At 43.2% G+C, this 21843-nt stretch overlaps 1 protein-coding gene and 1 pseudogene across 1 annotated transcript; one reads left to right on the forward strand and one right to left on the reverse strand.

Moving 5' to 3' along the window:
* Positions 1-211: 211 nt before the first annotated feature.
* On the forward strand, positions 212-20349 carry DCTN5 (dynactin subunit 5). The gene is made up of 6 exons (XM_087815847.1): positions 212-318; positions 936-1004; positions 8573-8691; positions 12114-12225; positions 16016-16118; positions 18951-20349. Exons 1-6 carry the CDS (start codon positions 271-273, stop codon positions 19046-19048), a joined length of 549 nt encoding a protein of 182 aa, XP_087671973.1. The 5' UTR covers positions 212-270; the 3' UTR covers positions 19049-20349.
* Positions 7910-8100, reverse strand: LOC148093601 (protein mago nashi homolog pseudogene; annotated as a pseudogene).
* Positions 20350-21843: the final 1494 nt, after the last annotated feature.

Consider the following 21843-nt stretch of genomic DNA (forward strand, 5'->3'; position numbering starts at 1 on the left):
CCTGGGCCGCAGTGGCGCCCGGGAAAGGAACGGGGCGCCCGGGATTCCCTCCGCGCGCGCGACCGGCGCGAGACCAGCGCCGCCCACGCCGCCGGGGAGTTCCGGCGCTCGGCCTGCGCACGCGCAGCCGGGGAGAGCCGAGCGGGGACGAGGCCCGGGGCAGCCTGGGAGCGGAAGTGCAGGGCTCGCCGGAAGTAGCCGGCTTCTCTGTCTGCGGACCGACTGACAGACTCTGACAGGGGCCGAGGCTGCTCGAAGGACCTGGTGGCCATGGAGCTGGGCGAGCTGCTCTACAACAAGTCCGAGTACATCGAGACGGTGCGCGCGACCACACCCGGCCCGCCCCGCCCCGCCCCGCCCCGCCCCGCCCCGGCGGGTCCCGAGGCGCGTACGGGCGTGCGTGCTCCGGCCTTGTCATTTATTCCTGAAACGGCCAGTGTAGGCTTTTTCATTGAATCCTGATCTCCTCGTAGAGATAAAATGCTTTCGAGAAAGCAGGACAAGTCTCGTCCATCCTGATATCAATTACAGCTCCAGGCGTCGGGCCCTTAAGGACGAACCTGATTTATTACGTGCTAATTACGTTAGGTACTTCAGAGTCAATACATGATGTGTGTAAGCTGCTCAGTCAACGTTGCTCCTGCTGTTTTGGTTTTCGCTGAACTCTCACAGTTCTGCGATAGGGGCTCGGCCCGAGGCGTGGGATGGGGGCCTGAATGCCCGTCTCCGATGTCACTGGGCTGTAGGCAGACCGGCCCGGCCTCCGAATCTCGTTTCCTAATCACCCTTGCTTTACTGAAATTACGGACTCGTTCCATGGTAGACTACACGCCATTTCAAGTCATTTTCTCTCCAATATGAACTTTGTTGGTGGAAACCTCTAGCCCAAAACCCACTCGGCGTGCTCCCTCTCATTTCCTGCTCTTTCCTTCCAGGCGTCGGGGAACAAAGTCAGCCGCCAGTCAGTGTTGTGCGGAAGTCAGAACATCGTCCTCAACGGCAAGGTAAGGGACAAAGCCACCTGCAGGATGCATACCTTTGCCTTCTTTCCACAGATTGTCACATTGCTCTTAGCCCCCGTGTGTGCACACCAATATTCAGTCTAGATTGGCTTAATTTTGAAGTATAATCCAATAAGACTGAAAACCAAACACGTCAGGTCTTGGATAAGATGATAAAATACTCCTAAGCCTTCTGGGTCCTTGGATTGATTGACATCAATAAGGGAACCAATTTGTTTTTTAAGTCCTCACCTAAGGATACATTTTTTCCCCCCACTGATTTTTAGAGACAGTGGAAGGAAGAGAGGAAGGAGAGGGAGAGGTGGGGAGTCAGGGAGAGAGAAACATCCACAAGAGAGACACATCAATTGGCTGCCTCCTCCCCGCCAAACCAGGCCTGAACCGGTGACCCTCCAGGCCATGGGCCAACACTCTAAACACTGAGCCAAACAGGCCAGGGCAAGGAAACCAATTTTTTTTTTATCTTTATTGTTGAAAGTATTACAGATGTCCCTGTTCCCCTCCACCCCCAGGCCTTCCACACACTATTGTCTGTGTCCCTGGGTTATGCATATATGCATATAAGTTCTTTGATTTATCTCTCCCCACCCACTCCCTCACTCCTGCCTTCTCTCTGAGATTTGTCAGTTCCATGCTTCTATGTCTCTGGATCTGTTTTGTTCCTCAGTCTGTTTTGTTCATTATATTCCACATATGAGTAAGATTATGTGATTCTTTCTCTGACTGGCTTATTTCACTTAGCATAATACTCTCCAGGTCCCACCATGCTGTCCCAAAGGGTAAGAGATCCTTCTTTTTTACAGCTGCATAGTATTCCATGGTGTAAATACCACAGCTTTTAAAAAAAAAAAAAATTTGTAATATGTCTTTATTGAGTTCAGAAAAATGAAGGGAGAGGGAGACAGAGAGATAGAAATGTTAATGATGAGAGAGTCATTGATCGGCTGCCTCCTGCACACCCCCTACTGGGCATTGAGCCTGCAACCCGGGCATGTGCTCTGACTAGGAATCAGACCTTGATCTCCTGGATCATAGGTCGATACTTAACTGCTGAGGCATGTGGGCCAGGTAATACTACAGCTTTTTTATCCACACTCATCTACTGATGGGCACTTGGGCTGTTTCCAGATCTTAGCTATTGTAAATTATACTGCTATGAAGATAGGGGTGCATAAATTCTTTCTGACTGGTGTTTCTGGTTTCTTAGGATATAATCCTAGAAGTGGCATCACTGGGTCAAATGGCAGTTCCATTTTTAATTTTTTGAGGAAACTCCGTACTCTTTTCCACAGTGGCTGCACCAGTCTGCATCCCTACCAGCAGTGCCCTAGGGTTCCCTCTTCTCCACATCCTTGCCAGTGCTTGTCATTTGGTGATTTTTTGATGGCAGCCATTCTGACTGGTGTGAATTGATAGCTCATTGTTGTTTTAATTTGCATCTCTCTGATGATTAGTGACTTTGAACATTTTTTCCCATGTCTCTTGGCCATCTGTATGTCCACTTTAGAGAAGTGTCTATTTTAGGTCTTTTGCCCATTTTTTAATTGGATTGTTTGTCTTTCTTTTGTTAAGTTGCATGAGTTCCTTATATATTTTGGAAGTTAACCCCTAATCAGATGTATTATTGGCAAATATGTTCTCCCATACAGTGGGCTCCCTTTCTGTTTTGTTGATGGTTTCTTTTGCTGTGCAGGAGCTTTTTATTTTTATGTAGTCCCATTCTTTATTTTCTCCTTTGTTTCTCTTGCCCTACGAGATGTTTTGGCAAACATATTGCTACAAGATATGTCTGAGATTTTGCTACCTATGTTTTCTTCTAGGATCTTTATGGTTTTATGACTTACATTTAAGACTTTTATCCATTTTGAGTTAATTCTTGTGTATGGTATAAGTTGGTGGTCTAGTTTCATTTTTTTGCATGTACCTGTCCAATTTTCCCAGCACCTTTTATCGAAGAGACTGTCTTTACATCATTGTATGCTCCTGCCTCCTTTGTCAAATATTAATTAAGTGAAATGGCTTGGGTGGATTTCTGGGTTCTGGGTTCTGTTCCACTGATCTTTATGCCTGTTCTTGTGCCAGTACCAGGCTGTTTTGATTACAATGGCTTTGTAGTATAGCTAGATATCTGGTATTGTGATCCCTCCAGCGTTGTTCTTTCTCAAGATTTCTGTGGCTGTTCGGAGTCTTTTTTCCATATAAAGTTTTGCAGTATTTGTTCTAAATCTGTGAAATATGCTCTTGGTATTTTAATAGGGATTGCATTGAATCTATAGATTGCTTTGGGTAGTATGGACATTTTAATGATATTAATTCTTCCAATCCATGAACACAGTATATTCTTCCACTTGTTTATATCTTTCTCTATCTCTTTTTGCAGTTTCCTGTAGTATTCCAAATACAGGGCTTTTGCCTCCTTGGTTAAGTTTATTCCTAAGTATCTTAATTTTTTTTGTTGTTGCAATGGTAAATGGGATTGTTTTTGTAGTTTCTCTTTCTGTGAGTTCATTATTGGTATATTAAAAATACCACTGATTTCTGGGTTTTAATTTTATATCCTGCTACATTGCCGAATTCACTTATTAAATCTCGTAGTTTTTTGGTGGAGTCTTTAGGATTTTCTATGTACAATTTCATGTCATCTGCCAATAATGACAGTTTTGTTTCCTCCTTTCCTATTTTGATACCTTTTATGTTTTCTTCCTGTCTGATGGCTGTGGCTAGGACTTCCGGTACTATGTTACAAGTGGACACCCCTGTCTTGTTCCTGTTCTTAAGGGAAATGCTTTTAGTTTTTGCCCATTGAGTATGATGTTGGCTGTGGGTTTGTCATATATGGCCTTTATTATTTGAGGTATGATCCTTCTATTCCCACTTTCCTGAGAGCTTTTATCAAAAATGGGTATTGGATTTTGTCAACTGCTTTTTCTGCATCTATTGATATGATCATATGATTTTTGTCTTTCAATTTGTTTATGTGATGTATCACATTTATTGATTTGCAAATATTGTACTATCCTTGCATCCCTGGAATAAATCTTACTTGGTCATGGTGTATGATCTTTTTAATATATTGCTGGATCTGATTTGCTAATATTTTGTTGAGGATTTTAGCTTCTGTGTTCATCTGGGATATTGCCCTATCATTCTTTTTTTTTTTTTGTGGTGTCTTTATCTGGTTTTGGAATTAGGCTAATGCTGGCCTCGTAAAAACAGCTTGGAAGTATTCCTTCCTCTTGGACTTTTTGGAATAGTTTGAGGAGGATAGGTGTTAATTCTTCTTTGAATGCTTGGTAAAACTCCCCTGTGAAGCCATCTGGGCCAAGGCTTTTGTTTGCTGGGAGTTTTTCTATTACTGCTTCAATTTCATCATCTGTTATTGGCCCATTCAGGTTCTCTGATTCTACCTGACTCAGCTTTGGCAGGTTGTATTTTTCTAGAAATTTGTCCATTTCATCCAGGTTGTCCAGCGTGGTGGCGTATAGTTGTTCATAGTATTTTCTTACAATCCTTTCTATTTCTGTTGGGTCAGTTGTTATTTCACCTCTTTCATTTCTGATTTTATTTATTTGGGTCCTCTCTCTTTGTTTCTTGATGAGTCTAGCTACAGATTCATCAATCTTGTTTATCTTTTCAAAGAACCAGTTCTTGGTTCTTTGTATTGATCTTTTGTATTTTTTTTTTTAGTTTCTATGTCATTTATTTCTGCTCTGATCTTTATTATTTCCGTCCTTCTACTTACTCTGGGCTGTGCTTGTTGTTCTCTTTCTAAGTCTTTAAATTATAGGGTTAGCTAGTGTATTTTAAAAATTTTTTTCTTGTTTTTTCAGTGAGTGCTATGAACTTCCCTCTCAGACTGTTTTCATTGTGTCCCATAGATTTGGGGCTGTTGTGTGTTCATCTTCATTTGTTTCCAGGAAGTTTTTTATTTCTTCCTTGATCTCATTGGTAACCTGTTCATTGTTTAATAACATGCTATTTACCCTCCATGTGTTTGAATGTTTTTGAGTGTTTTTTACTATTGTTGATTTCTAATTTCATGCCATTGTGATCTGAGAAGATGCTTGATACAATTTTAATCTCCTTGAACGTGTGTGTAGAGACCTGATTTGTGTCCTAACATGTGGTCTAACTTTGAGAATGTCCCATGTGCACTTGAGAAGAATGTATATTCTGGAGCTTTGGGGTGAAACGTTCTGTAAATGTCAATTAAATCTATCTGATCTAGCCCGACCGGCATGGCTCAGCGGTTGAACATTGACATATAATCCAGGAGGTCAAGGTTTGATTCCCAGTCAGGGCACATGCCCAGGTTGTGGGCTTGATCCCCAGTGGGCGGGTGGTGTAGGAGGCAGCTGATCAATGACTCTCTCATCATTGATGTTTCAGTCTCCCTCTATCCCTCCCCCTTTGTCTCTGAAATCAATAAAGATACACACACACACACACACACACACACACATATTTAAATCTATTTGATCTAGTGTGTCATTTAGGGTCACTGTTTCCTTGTTGATTTTTTGTCTGGAAGATCTCTCCAGTGAATTCAGTGGGATGTTAAAATCCCCTACTATGACTATTGCTGTCGATCTCCTCCAGAAGTTTTTTTATATATTTAGGTGCTCCTATATTGGGTGCATATATGTTTACCAGGGTTATACCTGCTTATTGAATCAATCCCTTTACTATTATGTAGTGACCTTTATTGACTCCTGTTATGGCCTTTAGTTTGAAGTCTATTTTGTCAGATACGAGTATTGCTACCCCAGCTTTTTTTTTTTTTCCATTTGCATGGAAAAATTTTTTCCATCCTTTCATGCTCATCCTGTGTGAGTCTTTTGTTCTGAGGTGGGTCTCTTATAGACAGCTTATATTTGGGTCATGTTTTTTTATCCATTCAGCTACCCAATGTCTTTTGACTGGAGCATATAATCCATTTACATTGAAGGTTATTATTGGTAGGTACTCATTTATTGCCATTTTAATTCCTTATGCCTATCTTTCTCTACATATTTCTACTCCTTATTAAGCAGTCCCTTAACATTTCTTGCAATGCTGATTGCAAGATCTGAAACTGAGACTACTCTAACCAGCCAGCAAGACTATCATTCAAAATAGAAGATGAAATAAAAAGCTTCCCAGACAAAAAGAGACTGAAAGAGTTTAGTCTCTTTAATATTTCATGCCATTTCCTTCTGGCCTGTAGAGTTTCTGATGAGAAATCAGCTGACAGCCTTATGGGAGCTCCTTTGTAGGTAACAGATTGTTTTTCTCTTGCTTCCTTTAAGATTCTCTCTTTGTCTTGAATTTTTGGCATTTTAATTATGATATGGGTGTGGGCCTCTTTGGGTTCTTTTTGCTTAGGACTCTCTGTGCCTTCTGAACTTGTGTGACTTTTTCCTTCACCAGGTTAGGGAAGTTTTCTACCATTATTTCTTCAAACAGGTTCTCTAACCCTTGCTTACTTTCTACATCTTCTGGGGCTACTGTGATGCTAATATTGTTTTGTTTCTTGTTGTCCCATAACTCCCTTAAACTGTCCTTTTTTTCATTGTTTTTTCTTTTTGGTTCTCTGATTGAGTGATTTTTTTTTTCTACACTGTCTTCTAATTTGCTGATCTGATCTTCAGCTTCCCCTAATCTGTTGTTTACTCCTTCAAATGTTTTTTTTTTTTTATTTCTGCTGTCATTCTTAATTTCCTTCATAGTTTCCATTTCTTTTCTCATGCTGTTGAGCATCCTTATGATCAGTATTCTGAACTCTATCTCTGATAGAGTGCTTATCTCCATTTCATTTAGCTCGTCTTCTGGAGAATTCTCTTATTCTTTCATTTGGGGCTGGTTTTTTTGTCTATCCATTTTGGATGCCTGTTTGGATTTGTTTCTATGTATTAGGTAGATCTGCTAGGACTCCCAGTCTTTTGACTGGTCTCTGGTGCAGGCCAATTTCAGATGCTATTTGTGACTGGCCTTGAGCACCCTGTTTGGAGCTATCAACAACCCACAGCTTGTGGCTCCCACTGCTTGGGGCTGGGTGCCATTGGAAAGGACCAAGATGCACACCGAGGTCTGCTTTTCCGAGGCCCGGGTCAAGAAGCAGATCAGGCAAAGATTCAGTGCACCCAGTGATCTGCCTTTGTGTTCAGGCTGTTAACCTGAGTCTCATAATGAGACTCATGCTGTAGACCACAGCACAGTGTAAACTCCACAGGGCAGGGTGAGAGGTTTTCCAGCATTGTGGGCAATTGCTTCCCCCTCCCCCAGGCAAACGATGCCTGGATGGTAAGTGTCTGCCTGAGAAAGGTGTTCTCTCCAGTATAAGGGAATCACTCAACACAGGAATCCAGGTGACTGCCCTCTACGCTCTATTTCAAGAGCCCACAACCCTAGACTCCTTTCACACCATTCTAGTCTACTCTGCCCTCCCTTTGCCAGATCCCAAGGTGAGTGGCTGCACATGAAACGTTCTGCATTGGCACTTTAAGAGGGTGCCTGTGTTTCCAGCCCTCTCTCCCTGGCAGACAGAAACCCGGCTGCTTTTCACAGCCAGATGTTATATGGGCACCTTTCTCAGTTCTGGTGCTCTGGGCTGGGGATCCCAGCTTGGGATTTAGGCCCCAGAGTCCTCAGTGGGAAGCCCCCACAGCTGAGATATCCCTCCAAACCTTCAGCTGCTGCCTGTGGGAGCCCTGCCAGCCCTCTCATACCTCCATACTTCCTATCAGTCTCTATTCTGTCTCCACATTTCCTCCTTGGTTATGAGAGTGCTCTCCAGCTACTCTTCAGTTGATTATTCAGAATGGTTTTTCTATATTTTAGTTTTAATTCCAGTTTGGTCCTGGGAGAATGTCAGTGTAACTTCCACTTAATCTGCCGCCATCTTGGAATCAAGGGAACCAATTTTTTGGTGTTATGAAAGAATTGTGTTCATCTCCAATAACAAATTCAAGCTCCTGCTGGCCCACTCTGTCCTGGGAGGCCACATGGCATCATTCTCTTTGGTAATTTCACTGTCATCAATTATTCTCTTCAGTTTCTCCATCACACTTTTATGTACATATACCTCGTTTCTGACCATGACATCATTTTTGTAATTACTGTTATTGGCATATCTCAGTTGCCCATCAGGTTGGAATTCAAATTTCAGGCATTTGTGAATAAACTTGCCCTTGTGACCCACAAGTAATGTAGATAAAAGTCACTCTCTATGGCTTGCGAAGGCCACAAGACCAAACTTTAATAGCAAACCATGCAGTCAGTGTTATAAAGGAACTTCTCTTACAAGTTTTAAAAAAATCTAGTAATTCCCTGATATCATCTAATCCTCAGTCCATGTTTAGTCTTTCCAGTATCTCAAGATACTTTTTTTTAATGATTTGTTCAAATCAGGGTCCAAAGAAGGTCTTAACCTTGTAAGTTATACCTTTAGATAGAATATGTGACTCAGTAGATCATAGCACAATTTTCACTCAGGATCTTATTACCTACTCTTTTTTTGTTGTTATGTTTTCATTTATGTCGATAATTTATAAGTGTGGTTTGTTTTATAGACCATTGTGATGAATGACTGTATTATCCGAGGGGATCTGGCAAATGTAAGAGTTGGACGTCATTGTGTTGTGAAAAGCCGGAGTGTCATAAGGCCACCGTTCAAGAAATTCAGCAAAGGGTATGTAACTTAGTTATCTTCTTTCAGTCTTGGACAAGCTGTTGCTACTGGTGGTATTCTCCATGTTTTGAATTGTGGTGTAAAGAATGGGTCTATGCTATTGTTGGAGACAATGAGTAAGAATTCACCAAAATGGGCACAGCTCTAGTGGTGGTGGTCCTAGTCTGGTGGTGGTGGTGAAGGTTGGTTGGTTTCCAGAAACAGAATCCACTTAAGCTGGCAAAAGCAAAGGGAGTTCTTATTAAACAGACACAAACGGGTGGTGGGCACACAGAGCAATATACAGATCTTGTGACATAGAAACCCACACCTGAAAACTATATGTTCATATTTACCATTGTCACTCCAATAAATTTGTCACTCCTATAAAGTGTTATAAAATAAAAATTAAAAATAAACAAAATAAACACACACAGGCATATTTGATGGAACCTAAGAGTAGAAAAAAGGGCCAAGCCTTATAAGGGACTAGAGCCCAAAAGTAGTCACCTAGCCAGAATCAAGACTACTATTCTGTGTATCTAGTGCTCTCTCTCTCTCTCTCCAGAATTATACTTTGTATTTATCTGCCCTTCTCTGTGCACTTCTGTTTCCCTCTCCTCTGTCTCAAATTGGCTCTTTCCCCTTTCCTCCTGGAGCCAGCTTTGCTGCCTCTGCCCCTTATTTATATCATTTCTCCTTTTAGACTTCCAACAGATACCAAGTAGAGATCTCAGGTCTTATTTCAAATTTGTGGTAGAGGGAATCTGATTGGCTCAGCATGAGTTAAGTGTTCACCCCTGATAGCTGTCTAATAGTTGTGATCCAGAGGCCAGATCAAGTCAGGCCTACTCGTCTCACAGTGGGAATAAGGAGTGTCCAAGAAAGGGCATGGACAGGGCTGGAAAGCTGGCCACTATACCTGCTATGGTGGTATTCTCTTGGCTAATTTACTCTCCTGGTTCCTACCTGTGACACCATCTGCATTTCATCCAGGAATTCAACAAGCATTTATTGAATACTCTCCTTATGCCAGTCTCTAAGTTATAAGCAGGGCATATAAAGATAGATAAAATAGCATTCCTGCCTCAAGGTTGTTTTTTAAAATAAATTTATTATTAGAGAGGAAGGGAGAAAGAGAAACATGGATTTGTTGTTCCACTTATTTATACTTTCATTGGTTGATTCTTATATGTGCCCTGACCAGGGATTGAACCTGCAACCTTGGCGTATTGGAATGATGCTCTAACCAGCTAAGCTACTTGGCCAGGGCCTGCCTCAGGGTTCTTCAAACCTAGTGGTAGAAACGTTTACATAAACACATAGCTACTATATAATGTGATACTATAACGTGATCACCACTATGTAATGTGATAGTCCTGTCACATTGATATGAACAATGTAAAGGAGGAACAGAAAAGAGAGCAGCTAACTTTTTATTTTTTAATATATTTTTATTCATTTCAGAGAGAGGAAGGAAGAGGGAGAGAGAGAGGGAAACATCAATAATGAGAGTCATTGATTGGCTGGTTGCCTCTTGCACACCCCCTGCTGGGGATTAAGCTCGAAACCCAGGCATGTGCCCTGACCCAGAATCAAACCGTGATTTCCTGGGTCATAGGCCGGTGCTCAATTGTTGAGCCACACCTGCTGGGCCAGACTAACTTTAATATCTGGGAGTGTATCATACAGGAATTATCCTGTATCCCCCATAATGATGTTGGGCTCTAGGCTTTCCATGATATACAGGGGTTGGAGCAGTTCGTCACTCTAAATCACTCACGGGAAACTATTCACTCATTAACTCAGAAGGCTATTGGGGGAAATCAGAACACTTGTGGTAGGTACCCTTTTGTGGTTTTGTGCAGTGACTGATATTCTGCTAGAGGTGTTGACTCCACTTTCTGCTAAAAGCATTATTGGGCTAGATATGGTCCAAGAAAAGCATCAAGAATGAACTTTGCAGCCCGGCTGGGCGTGGCTCAGCAATTGAGTGTTGACCTAGGATCCAGGCAATCAAGGTTTGATTCCTGGTCAGGGCACATGCCCGGGTTGCGGGCCCTATCCCCAGTCGGGGGCATGCAAGAGGCAGCCAATCAATGACTCTCTTTCATGATTGTTGTTTCTCTCTCTCCCTCTCCCTTCCTCTCTCTGAAATCAATAAAGATATTAAAAAATTCAAAAAAAGATTGAGGAACTGGCAGTGCTATTGTAGACTATGATGAGGTCAGGAACTTCATTGCCACACAAGGTGTACAGATAAAAAATGAATGAATTAAGGAAAATTTAAAGAGCATTTTACTCTTTAAATTTTTCTTAATTCATTCATATTTTTAGAATGGAATGCAGGGCTGAAAAGAGCCAGTGAGCATCCAGCTACTTTATATTCATTCCAGCCCAAATATTTCCTATCCCAAGGTACTGAAATTACTTGTAAGTATGATCACAGAACCTCTGTCCATGACACTTTAGGAATCCTGGAGAGTGAGAGCAGTGTTAGAAGCCTGTAGAAAGCCACTAACTGCTACTCATGTTCAAGTCTTGGCTTATATATGTCACTTTCGATTAAGCTTTCACCAAACCTCCATTCTGGGTCAAGTCTCCTTGTTATATCCTCACATGACATGGTTTTTTTCTTCTGTAGCACTTCCTTCAGTTGTAACTACTTTACATATAATCATTTATTTAATCTTGTTTCTTCTCTTGTAAGCTCCTTGTGGGCAGGATTGCATTGCTTATCCTTGCCATTGTATCCCCAATTCTAGCTTAGAGTCTGGCATATAGTAGAAACTCAATAAAATGAATGAATATATACATTTTTCGAATGTTGGGTGCTAGAAATTATATCTCACAAACCTGATGTCAGTCCCTGGCATATTATAGAGCGGATTACTAAAAATGTGATCTGTGAGCATTTTCAAAGGAAGCAGAAATGAGCACACATTCACTCATTTGTATATGGTGCCAGTTCTTTCTGTCATCGTTATTAATTCTCACCTGAGGATATTTTTTCCGTTGCTTTTTTAGAGACAGTGGAAGGGAGGGAGGGAGAAAGAAAAACAGTGTGAGAGAGACACATCTATTGGTTGCCTCCTGCACACCTACAACCCACATATGTGCCCTTGACCGGAAATTGAACTCAAGTCCCTTTGGTGTGCAAGCTGACGCTCTAACCACTAAGCAACACTTGCCAGGGCATGGTGCTAGTTCTTTTAGCTTAGAATATCTTGCCCCTTCTGCCTTGCTGTTTCCTTGGTTTAATATTTCTGATTTTGAGCTAGTAGAATTATAGAATTTCCCTAGCCTGAGGATTCCCTTCTTGCTAGGAACAGTCTTATTAGGACAAGATGATGAAGTTGAGATTAGGATCTGTAGTTCTGTAAGCCTTGACCAGAAATTCATCACCTTGACCTTTCTTTGTTCATCTTCTTTTTTTTCTATAGCGTTGCATTCTTTCCTTTACATATTGGGGACCATGTTTTTATTGAGGAAGATTGTGTGGTCAACGCTGCTCAGATTGGCTCTTATGTTCATGTTGGCAAGAACTGTGTGATTGTGAGTATGGTGACTTGGCTGGCTAAGCAGCCTTGCTTCCCCTCTAGCTCCTGTTTCTCACATCAGTGGGCCTCTGCTTCTGTACCAGACAAGGTAGAAGTAGTTTCTGGTCTACTGGCATTATAATTGCATTAATGACCATGGCTGATCTTTATTGAAACTCTTCCCTATGGTGTTAAACTCTTTCCTTCCATGTTTTTTTGCTCCTCACAACCTCCAAGGGTGGTAGATGCTATTGTTCTCCCTGTTTGCAGGTGAGAAGACTGGAGACCTTAGATACTAGAGGATCGATGAGGCTATTAAGTAGAGCTGGGTGGTATGAATGGCCACTCTGCTATACGGCCTACTGTTGCCTTACCTCAGGGATCTTACTGTCTGGTGTGGTGAGGTGAAATTGGCTCCTAGACGGGGGAGGGTGGGCATTTCAGTTAAGAGACTGACTCAGAGTCATCACAGGACATGACTGCAGGGAACTGCAGGTAGTTGAGGGTGATGGGCATGCAGGGTGCACAGGATCCCCTTGTGCAACAGAACCCATAGGACCCTGGTTCATGGGAGCCTCGGCATCAGCTTTTTGATCCCACTAAGTCTTCACAAAGTTGGGTTTCTTGGTATTTCATAGATGAAGAGCTTGGTTTCAGTTAGGATTTATGAGAATGTTAATGATTAGAGCCAAATTCTGTTTAGGGAAAATGTTTTCCTACACTTTATTTATTTATTTTTAAAGATTTCACACAAGATGGACCTTTTTTAAAAAAAACATATGTGTTTTTATTGATTTCAGAAGGAGAAAGGGAGAGGGAGATGAGAGAGAGTCATTGATCAGCTACCTCCTGCATACCTCCCACTGGGGATGGAGCCCTCAACCTGCGCATGTGCCCTGACCAGGAATCGAACTGTGACCTCCTGATTCATAGGTCGATGCTCAACCACTGGGCCACGCTGGCTGGGCTGTTTCCTACACTTTAAACTTGTACCTCAGACAAGATTCTAGGAAAAGCCAATACTTTTTCATGTTATTAAATGGCTGCTCCCATTAACACAGAGCTGGCTCTCTGCTCTGGATAAGACTCTGACTCTGAAAACTTGCAGCATCTATACAGTTAATATTCCAGGAGCCACAAGGGCATGGTGCAGGGGAGAACCACAAGAATCCCACAAGAAACATTCCAACCTGACTTGTTACCCAGAATTAAGGGCAGTGGTTGTTTTGCCAAGTATGCACCTCCAGAGTTCTTAGTGTTAGACAGAAAGTCTGTGGGTTGGCCTGCCATTGATGAAAGAGAAGATAGCGAAATCCAGCCTGTCCCTCACCCTGTTTGACCTTCCAAGCCACAGCTGGGTTTTTCTGGTGTTTCCCACAGCAAGGTGAAGACATCGCCATACCTGCAGAGTCCTTTAGCCCTATCCTTTAGCCCTGTCCTTTAGCCCTAGAGCAGATATCTGAAAAGATCCAATCCAGATGCTGCTCCCAGGGCTTGGGGAATTCTAGCCCTATTGTCAGGCACTCTGCTTCTTGGGTCACTTTTCAGTTGACTGTCATGACAAAGTCGTTGCTCAGTATTGGTAGTACTGTACTTATTTCCTGAGCCTTTACAGATTCTCAGGTAATGTGAGGAGAAAGATTCTTTTAGGATTCTAGAATATTAGAGCTGGCAGGAACTCTAATTTTAGAGTCTGGCATGCCCCATGACACAGATCCTTCTTATAGCCTCCGTGTGGTAGTGTGGTCTCTGTTTGGATATGTGAAGTTGTAGGTATTAATCAGAATTGCCCAGATGCCTGCAGGAAAAGCCCAACAGGCAGTATTAATAGGCACTCTTGTTGTGCCGTGAGTTGTACATTTACCCCTCTGATCCTGACAGCATCCCTACAGGTTGGTTTTACATCCTGTTTCACAGGTGAGGACACCAAGGCTCAGAGATGCTAAATAACTTGCATCAGGAGATATAGGTGGCTTAATGCTGGCAACATGTACTTCCTGACCTCTTCAGGAAAGTTCTCCAGGAAAGAATAAAATAGTTTTAGCTGTTAACCTCTCCACTAATTGCCAATCCATTATGCCTAAGAAGTACCTGCATTTTTTATTTTGCTGCTTTCTAGTTGATCCGTTTACCCAGAATACTCTGAAGCCCAGCTGAGCCTCATTTCTCTGAGTGGGCAGAATGGTCAACCAGTGGACACAGCAGGAGCATACGGGCTGTGTGGTGACTGGTGGTACAGTGAGAAGATTTGTGTCCCTTGTTCCTCTTTGTCAGGGCCCACTGTGCACAGATCTCTCTATGTGAATGTATCATGCCTTACACAGCATGTTCTCTTTCCTTCTATTCAGGGCCCCATGTGCTTAGTCTGAGTTATTAGGAGCTAAGATGTCATCTTTGAGTCATTTGGAAATCACCAGGGAGCTGGTCAGCTGCTGGATTTTTTGAAATTGCCAGTATCAGGGAATTCATCGAAGAGCACTTTGCAAGGAGGATGGGTAGCTGCAGTGATGACTTGCTTCTGAGCTAAAGATGTTGCCAAAGTATTGTCCACCCAGCTGGAGACAAGTTAGTAGACACTTAGAAATTCAGACCTTAGAAGTGTAAGCTTTTTAGAGGTAAAAAATTCATTTGGCAATCTACCTGTTAATTCCTGGAAATACATCTGATTTGGGTATTTAATAATGGGGAAAATTTGGACACAACCAAATGAAAATATACTTCATATTCTTTGGTAAAATCTGAGATCTCAACAGGTTAGCATTGTCCTGGTATTTGTTAGGAGTTCCCCTTCTCAGCCAGGTATATTGTGTCAGATCATCTGACCAGAACACAGTGGATTACAGGCCCTGGGGATGTAAACGTAAGTCAGTAAAGAACAAAACTTATAGCAGTAACCTGAGGCACTCCTCTAACCTGTATACAGAAGCCTCTGCTTGCCCTTAACCGTGGAACACACGCCTCTCCCAGACCTCCTCTCCTGCCCTCAGAAAGCCATGGGTGGTGGCAGAGCTGAAAGTTGGTGGCAGTGCATAAAGTCAGACATAAGGTTCAGCCTTCAGTGGATGGATGGGCTAATACACATCACAAGTATAGAAGTGGATTCTAATTTCCTGCACAAGTGGTTCTAGGGCCTCAATGAAGTCATGAGAATCAGTTTCCTTCGCTTTTCTGTTTTCCTCTGGGAGGCTCTCAGGAAGGGTCTTTCCTCATGGAAGCAAGATGGCTGTTCCCCTTCCGTCCTGTCCTTTAGAAACCTCTCTGGGAGGAGCTTCTTTTCTCAGTGGTCCCAGCAGAAGCCCTGATGTTGAGATTCATTAGACTGTTTTTTGGCTCAAATGTCAATTCCCTAAGCCAGTCTCTATGGCCAGCTTGGATTTTGGAGTGTGAGATGGGATTGAGGCACACGGGCTGAGCTGGGCATAGGGGTAGTTCCCAGGGGAGAGACAGGTTCCGTTACCAGAGGAAAGGCGAACATATGTTGGGCAAGCAAAACAGATGCCCACTAAATTAAAAAAAGAAAAGAAAATTAAACAGAACCCTTAGAAGACCGAATTTCATATAATCTGTAATGCTTAAGATAACCTGAACTGTCCCTAGCGTATAGACCCCGCTCCAGATGTGCACTCACACACACACACACTCACACTCATTCCTACCTCCTCCTGCTTGGCAGGTACCATCTGAAGTAGGGAATTGTGGCCAAGCCTCTTGCCACTATTCCTGGCTAATGAAGAGAATATAAACTAGCTGTCCATGTTTACTTTTATTTCCTGATCTATTTCCTATTAATAACATTTTAATTTCAGGGGCGTCGGTGTGTGTTGAAAGACTGCTGCAAAATTCTTGACAACACAGTATTACCCCCAGAAACTGTGGTCCCGCCATTCACTGTCTTCTCGGGCTGCCCAGGTAACCATGGGTGTTGATTATGAGAACTCAAGCTTATTTTCCTTCACAAAAGCAATGCATGCAGTTTCTGTCTCTGACAGTATGTTAGTCTGGCTAACCTAAAAATTCTTCTGCTACAAAGCACCTAAGAATGCTGTTTATAATTTAACAGGTATCCTTTTTAATTTTTTTTTTTTCTTTAGTCCTGACTGGAGGATATTTTTTCCATTGCTTTTCAGAGAGAGTGGAAGGGAGAGAAAGAGAAACATAAAGATCGATGTGAGAGAGATACAGCGATTGGTTGCCTCCCACACATACCCCAACAGGGCCGGGGATCGAGCCTGCAACTGAGGTACGGTGCCTTCAGCTGGTATCGAACCCAGGACCCTTTAGTCGGCAGGCTGACACTCTAACCACTGAGCAAAACCAGCCAAGGCAACAGGTGTCCTTTTACATGCATAATTGGATAAGGAAATTATCCAGGTCAGAAGCAAAGAGGAAACTAAGTGGACACTGTAAGCATGCTTCAGGTGACTCTGTCTTCCGAATAGAGTAGCTGAGGGTTTGACACTGTGGGCATGAGAGAGAGCCTTGCATGCACACATGGCAGAGGTCCTCTTGAAGGGTGTCCCCCAATAAAATTTGGTGTAGAACCAACTGCCATCAGCATAGGAAGAGCACAAAAAGCATGTTTCTCTTGGCTTGGGCTTTAGGAGGGAAAAGGAAGTCTCTCCAGAGAATTCTAACTACGGCCTTATGCTCACATTGGTTGGGGATTTGGACTTATACTTTCTGCCCCGCCCAGGAATATCCAAACTGAAAAGTTACCATAAAGCATGATCTGATACCAGTGACCACTCTAGGGCACCTGAGAGAAGGAAATGCGTCGCCTCTCGACCTCAGCTGACAGATGCTCTCAGGTAAAACCCCCCTTGAGCTGAGTTTCCAATCACACAGCACGCGAGGAAACAGAAGTAATACACGCTTACCCTAGAAAGCCTGGAAAACACTGACGTCAAAGGAAGACAGAAACCTCACATTCCCCCCACCCCAAGACAGCATCATTCATGTTGTTTCACAGTTGAAATTCTGTGGCATATACACAGGCACATCACAAATTCATAGATGATATCTGCTACCGGGTGGCTTGTTTTTCCAGTTTAAACAGTCTCATTACCCAGATCATTGAATATGAATTTCAAGGATGGACAACATCGTCCACCCAGATTCTTTGGGGAGGAAATTGGCCATTCTGCTATTTCATTCATCTCAGTTTTTGCAGAGGAGGAAGAGACATCATTAGTAATTCTCTCCATATGGGGTTCCCACTGAGAAAAAGTAATTGTTCTCAGCAAGTGCTGATCAGATTGTCAGACAAGCATGTCATATGAGGTGGGAAGTTCACTGTGCCCTGGTTGGTGGCTCAGTTGGTTGGAGCGTCATCCATACACCAAAAGGTTGGGGGTTTGATTCCCAGTCAGGGCACATACCTAGGTCATGGCTTCTTCTTTGGTCTGGGTGCATGCAAGAGATAGCCGATCAATGTTTCTCCTTCTCCCTCCCTCCCTTTCTCTCTCTATTTAAAAAATAAATAAATAAAAATGCATTGCTGGGGAAACTTCTTAACCTCTTTTAACTTGTTGAAGGTCCTTAGAACCAGCTTATGGCCAATGGCAGGAGTCAGGGAACCACTGCTAGGTTTTTCAAATCCAAAGAAACACTGTGTTTGGAGCTTCTGATGAAGGATTCGAGTTGCCTGGGACCTTAGAGATTGTTATATGAATGAGGAAATGGGGGCCTGGAGAGGGTGGGCTGTCCCAGGTGTGAGAGCTGGTTAGTGGGGAAGCCTTGACGATCACTCACACCCCTTTATTTAGAGTTTAGAACTTTTTGCTCTGTCTTAAGATACTTCCCATGTTTATTTTATTTGGTTTCACAGCAAAAGCTAGCCATCTAAAAGCTGCTGTTGGCAATCTCCATCTTTAATAAGAGGCATAGGGTTGCAAGAAAACTGGCACATTTTTGGAGAGCTCCACATCATGAAACTGAGCCATAGAACAAATTAAAAGGCAAATCATTCAGAAAGAATCTGGGTCAGGAACCAAAAACTCAGAGGCCCCCAGGAGGCAGGCAGATCACACAGATGAAGTAATAGCCCATCATTATCACTGCTTGGCCTTTTGGCTAAGATCCAGTGTAATATCCCATGATAGCTGGTTACGAACACAAGCCCTCCAAAAATGTGCCAGATCACAGGGTATGAACTTTTAAAAGTTTTGCTAGATATTCCTGAGTTACTCCTCAAAATGGTCGTATGAGTTTACACTTCCATCCATAGGAGAGTGCTTCTTTCCCGGATATTCTTCAACGAGGCCCGTCTTTTGTCTCCTGACAGCACATTTCTGTTCTACTCCCACCCATATTTTGTCTGGTGGATGTTGGATTCATTTCATTGTACGAGTAGGAGGGCAGTTTCTTACCTCGAGAGTTCTCACCTTGACTTGCCCAGGAGGTGTCACACCTGAATCCATGGGGTGGACAAGTCCTTGTCTGGAACAACCTTGATGTAGTCAGAGTTGCTTTAACTCTTCAGTTCATGCAATAATGTGCCAAGCTCTTTTACCTGGAATAGATTTCTCCATTTTGAGAGCAGTATTATTTGCCTTCCCCACGTATAAAAAATTCTTGTCATCTAGAAGACTGTCAGTGGAAGTATTCTGTTAGCACCAAAGATGGAAAACCTAGCATTCTGACATTTTTTGACTAAACAAAAGGGCCCTCTAGGGGTTTAAACAGGAAAAGAGCTGCAGGCCTCCCTGGCTCCCATGGTTGACCAGATCTTTCTTTCCCCAGGACTGTTCTCAGGGGAGCTTCCAGAGTGTACCCAGGAGCTGATGATTGACGTCACCAAGAGCTACTACCAGAAGTTCTTGCCCTTGACACAAGTCTAATGTGTCTGTCTCATGTCTTGAATTCACTTGAGCTCTAAGATGAACTTGGGGACAAAGTGAGCCAGTCAACATCTACAAAGAGGTCTTGTGTCTTTGACACCTTCTACCCATCCTTTTTTGTTGTTGGGTTTTTTTTTTTTAATTCTTCTGAATTTCTTAATCATCCTCTGCTCTGAGCTCTTAAGACTTTAATAATAGAACATCTAGAGGAGTTGTCTCCAAATGCTCTGCTTAAACTGTATCTGTTATCAGTCACTCCATGCCATTATCTATGGGGTACAGATCATCTGTTCTCAGCACTCCCACCCTTGGTCCTTTGAATGGCTGGGTGCTTCCCAAGACAGGCTGCAGAGCGGAGCACCCTGTCCACCATGGCAGTCACAGAGCTGACGTGCTGCTCACCGCCATAAGCTCCCCACCATGAGTGCCACTCACATGGGTCTCTCTCAGCTTTCCTGCCACTAACACATTTGACCAGTTGCCACAATTGCTCATAATCGTGAAGAAAAAGTGTTTGTGGCTTTTCGGAGTCCAGATTCCTGTTGGCTACTGAAACATGAAAGGAGGGGTGGTTAGTATTTCTCTTCTTTCCCCAATGACCTTAACTGTCATTTTAACCAAGGGTGACTAAGAAAAGACTTTCTAGCATTGTGTTGTAGGGCCTGTGGCTTTTACTAGAAGGAGGACCCTCAGCACCCAGGGTTTTTTTGCGAAGTCACAGGTTTGAAGTCTACCATGTGGATAGACTAGTCTGGCAGCCACCCTGTGCCTCAGGGTACTTGGGGGTAGCAGTATATGCCTTATTTCATTGAAGACATAGCATTTGTGACACTTGTTCCCTGGCCTAGAACCATTTGACCCACCCTGTATTTGCTATAAACCTCACAGTTCAGATCAAAATATCTGTACTTGGGCCCAATCACATGTATACACAGGGGCCTTTCAAAGTAACTCTGTGGCACAGAGTCCCAAGGAGTAGTCAGTGAAGTCGCCAGTGCTATTCTTACTGTCTTCTGGGTAACAGTACAACCTTCCCTGGTTCTGCTCTGACCTCTTGGTTTAGAAGGACTTAGAAGTGAGGGCCTGAGAACGCTGGCCTTGCTTAATGCTCTGCCGCTTCTGTGAGTTGGGCCGAATGGCTCAGCCTCGGAGGTTAGGCTCTAGCAGGCGCTATAGTGATTCAATGTCGGGTTCTGGGGTTGACAGCTGTATGTAATTATCTCTACTCAGTCAATGTAAAACTGCTTTCTGGTTTGTCATTTTTTTTATGTTTGTATATTAAAAGATTGACAACCAAACAAGTCATTTGAAGGTGATCATTCTTGCCCTCCAGTGACATGTACCTCTGTTATTTGGGTACTTTGCTGCGTGCCTGGTGCCTTGCTGCTCATGGCTCACACCGACCCTGTAAGGCGGATGTTATTCTCATTTTACAGATAGGAATATTAGGTAACTTGGTCCAGTGCATACAGTGAAGGAGTGGCTGGCCCAGAAGTCACAACATGCCTGTCTGGCTCTGGAGCTCATGCCCTTCATAGGGGACAAGCCTGCCCTTGGAGCACACCTGCTGTGCCTCCTGTCTGGTGCCAGCAGTCTGTGATGGTTGCGCGTTCTTTCATCATACCCTGGCCTCTACTCTAGCTCCCTTCTCCCTTTGTGCCACCAAAAAGGTGAATCTTAGAGTTGGCGGAATATAACCTCTTGCTCACTAGAGAAATCTTCCAGGGCATGTCCAATGGAATTACCATCCCGTTTGTGTTTGAATACCTTACGACTTTATGAGACTGTTTTCTTTTGTAATTTTTCACAGCTTTATTGAGATATAGTTGCCATAATTTTTTGACTGTCCATTTTGTTGGGGAACAACGCAAACTAAGAGAAAGGGGAGGGGCGTTGATTCTCTTAAAACGATTTAAAATCTTTAAGTAACTGAAGTACATGATTTCAGAAGTCCAGTCCAGTTAGGAAAGAAGGGACATGTTATGAAGTAGGTCTTCCCAGTGCAGAATCCCAGAGGCCACCACTCAGAGCAGGTCCGGTCTCCTGGCAGAGGTGGTTCTGCATCGGCACAACACACAAGCAGGTGTATATGTACGCTCACACCAGCCTCTCCATAGTCACACAGATGCCATCACACACGAGCGGTGTTGCTCTGCACCTCTGTGCTTTACTTAACAATCTACCTTAGAGATTGTGCAGGTGATTAAAATAGCAACAGCTAACACAGAGTGTTTACCACACACCAGGTACTCTCCTGAGTTCTTTACGTTTATTAATTCCTCTATCTCCACAACACTATGAGCTCAGTGTACTTATTCTGCCCAAGGAACAGGTCAAGTGAAGTGGCCAAATTTATACAGCTCATGTGACAGTGAACCTAGGCACTGTTTCTAGAGCCCATACTTTTAGTTACTGTGCTGGAATCCCTCCCTGTTAGGCCTTTCATTGCCCCAGAGTGTGTCATCTGGCTGTGCAGAAAGCTGAGAAAGCAAGTATTTTGGTTTTTCAGGCAGGCAAGGAGAAGGGGGATCGGGAATGGGTTCTGAGTGAACCATCTAACTATGTCTGCCACAGGCAGGAAGCCTAGTGTCTCCTCTGAGTAGTTCCCTTGCATTGTGCCCTGCTGTCTTGTAGCTACACCTATGGCCTGCGTAGTTAAATGCGAACAGGTGTCTTTAGAGAATTGTCTTGCTTGCAGTCATTAATAGTGTCTGAAAATTCTGTACCATACAGTTGGCACTCTAGAGAGGAATGTACAAAGTAGTTGAAACAAAAGTCCAATCAGAACTGCTTTG

The sequence above is a fragment of the Miniopterus natalensis genome, chromosome 3, assembly GCF_054644295.1.
Source record: "Miniopterus natalensis isolate mMinNat1 chromosome 3, mMinNat1.hap1, whole genome shotgun sequence".
In the NCBI taxonomy this organism is placed as follows: Eukaryota; Metazoa; Chordata; class Mammalia; order Chiroptera; family Miniopteridae; genus Miniopterus; species Miniopterus natalensis.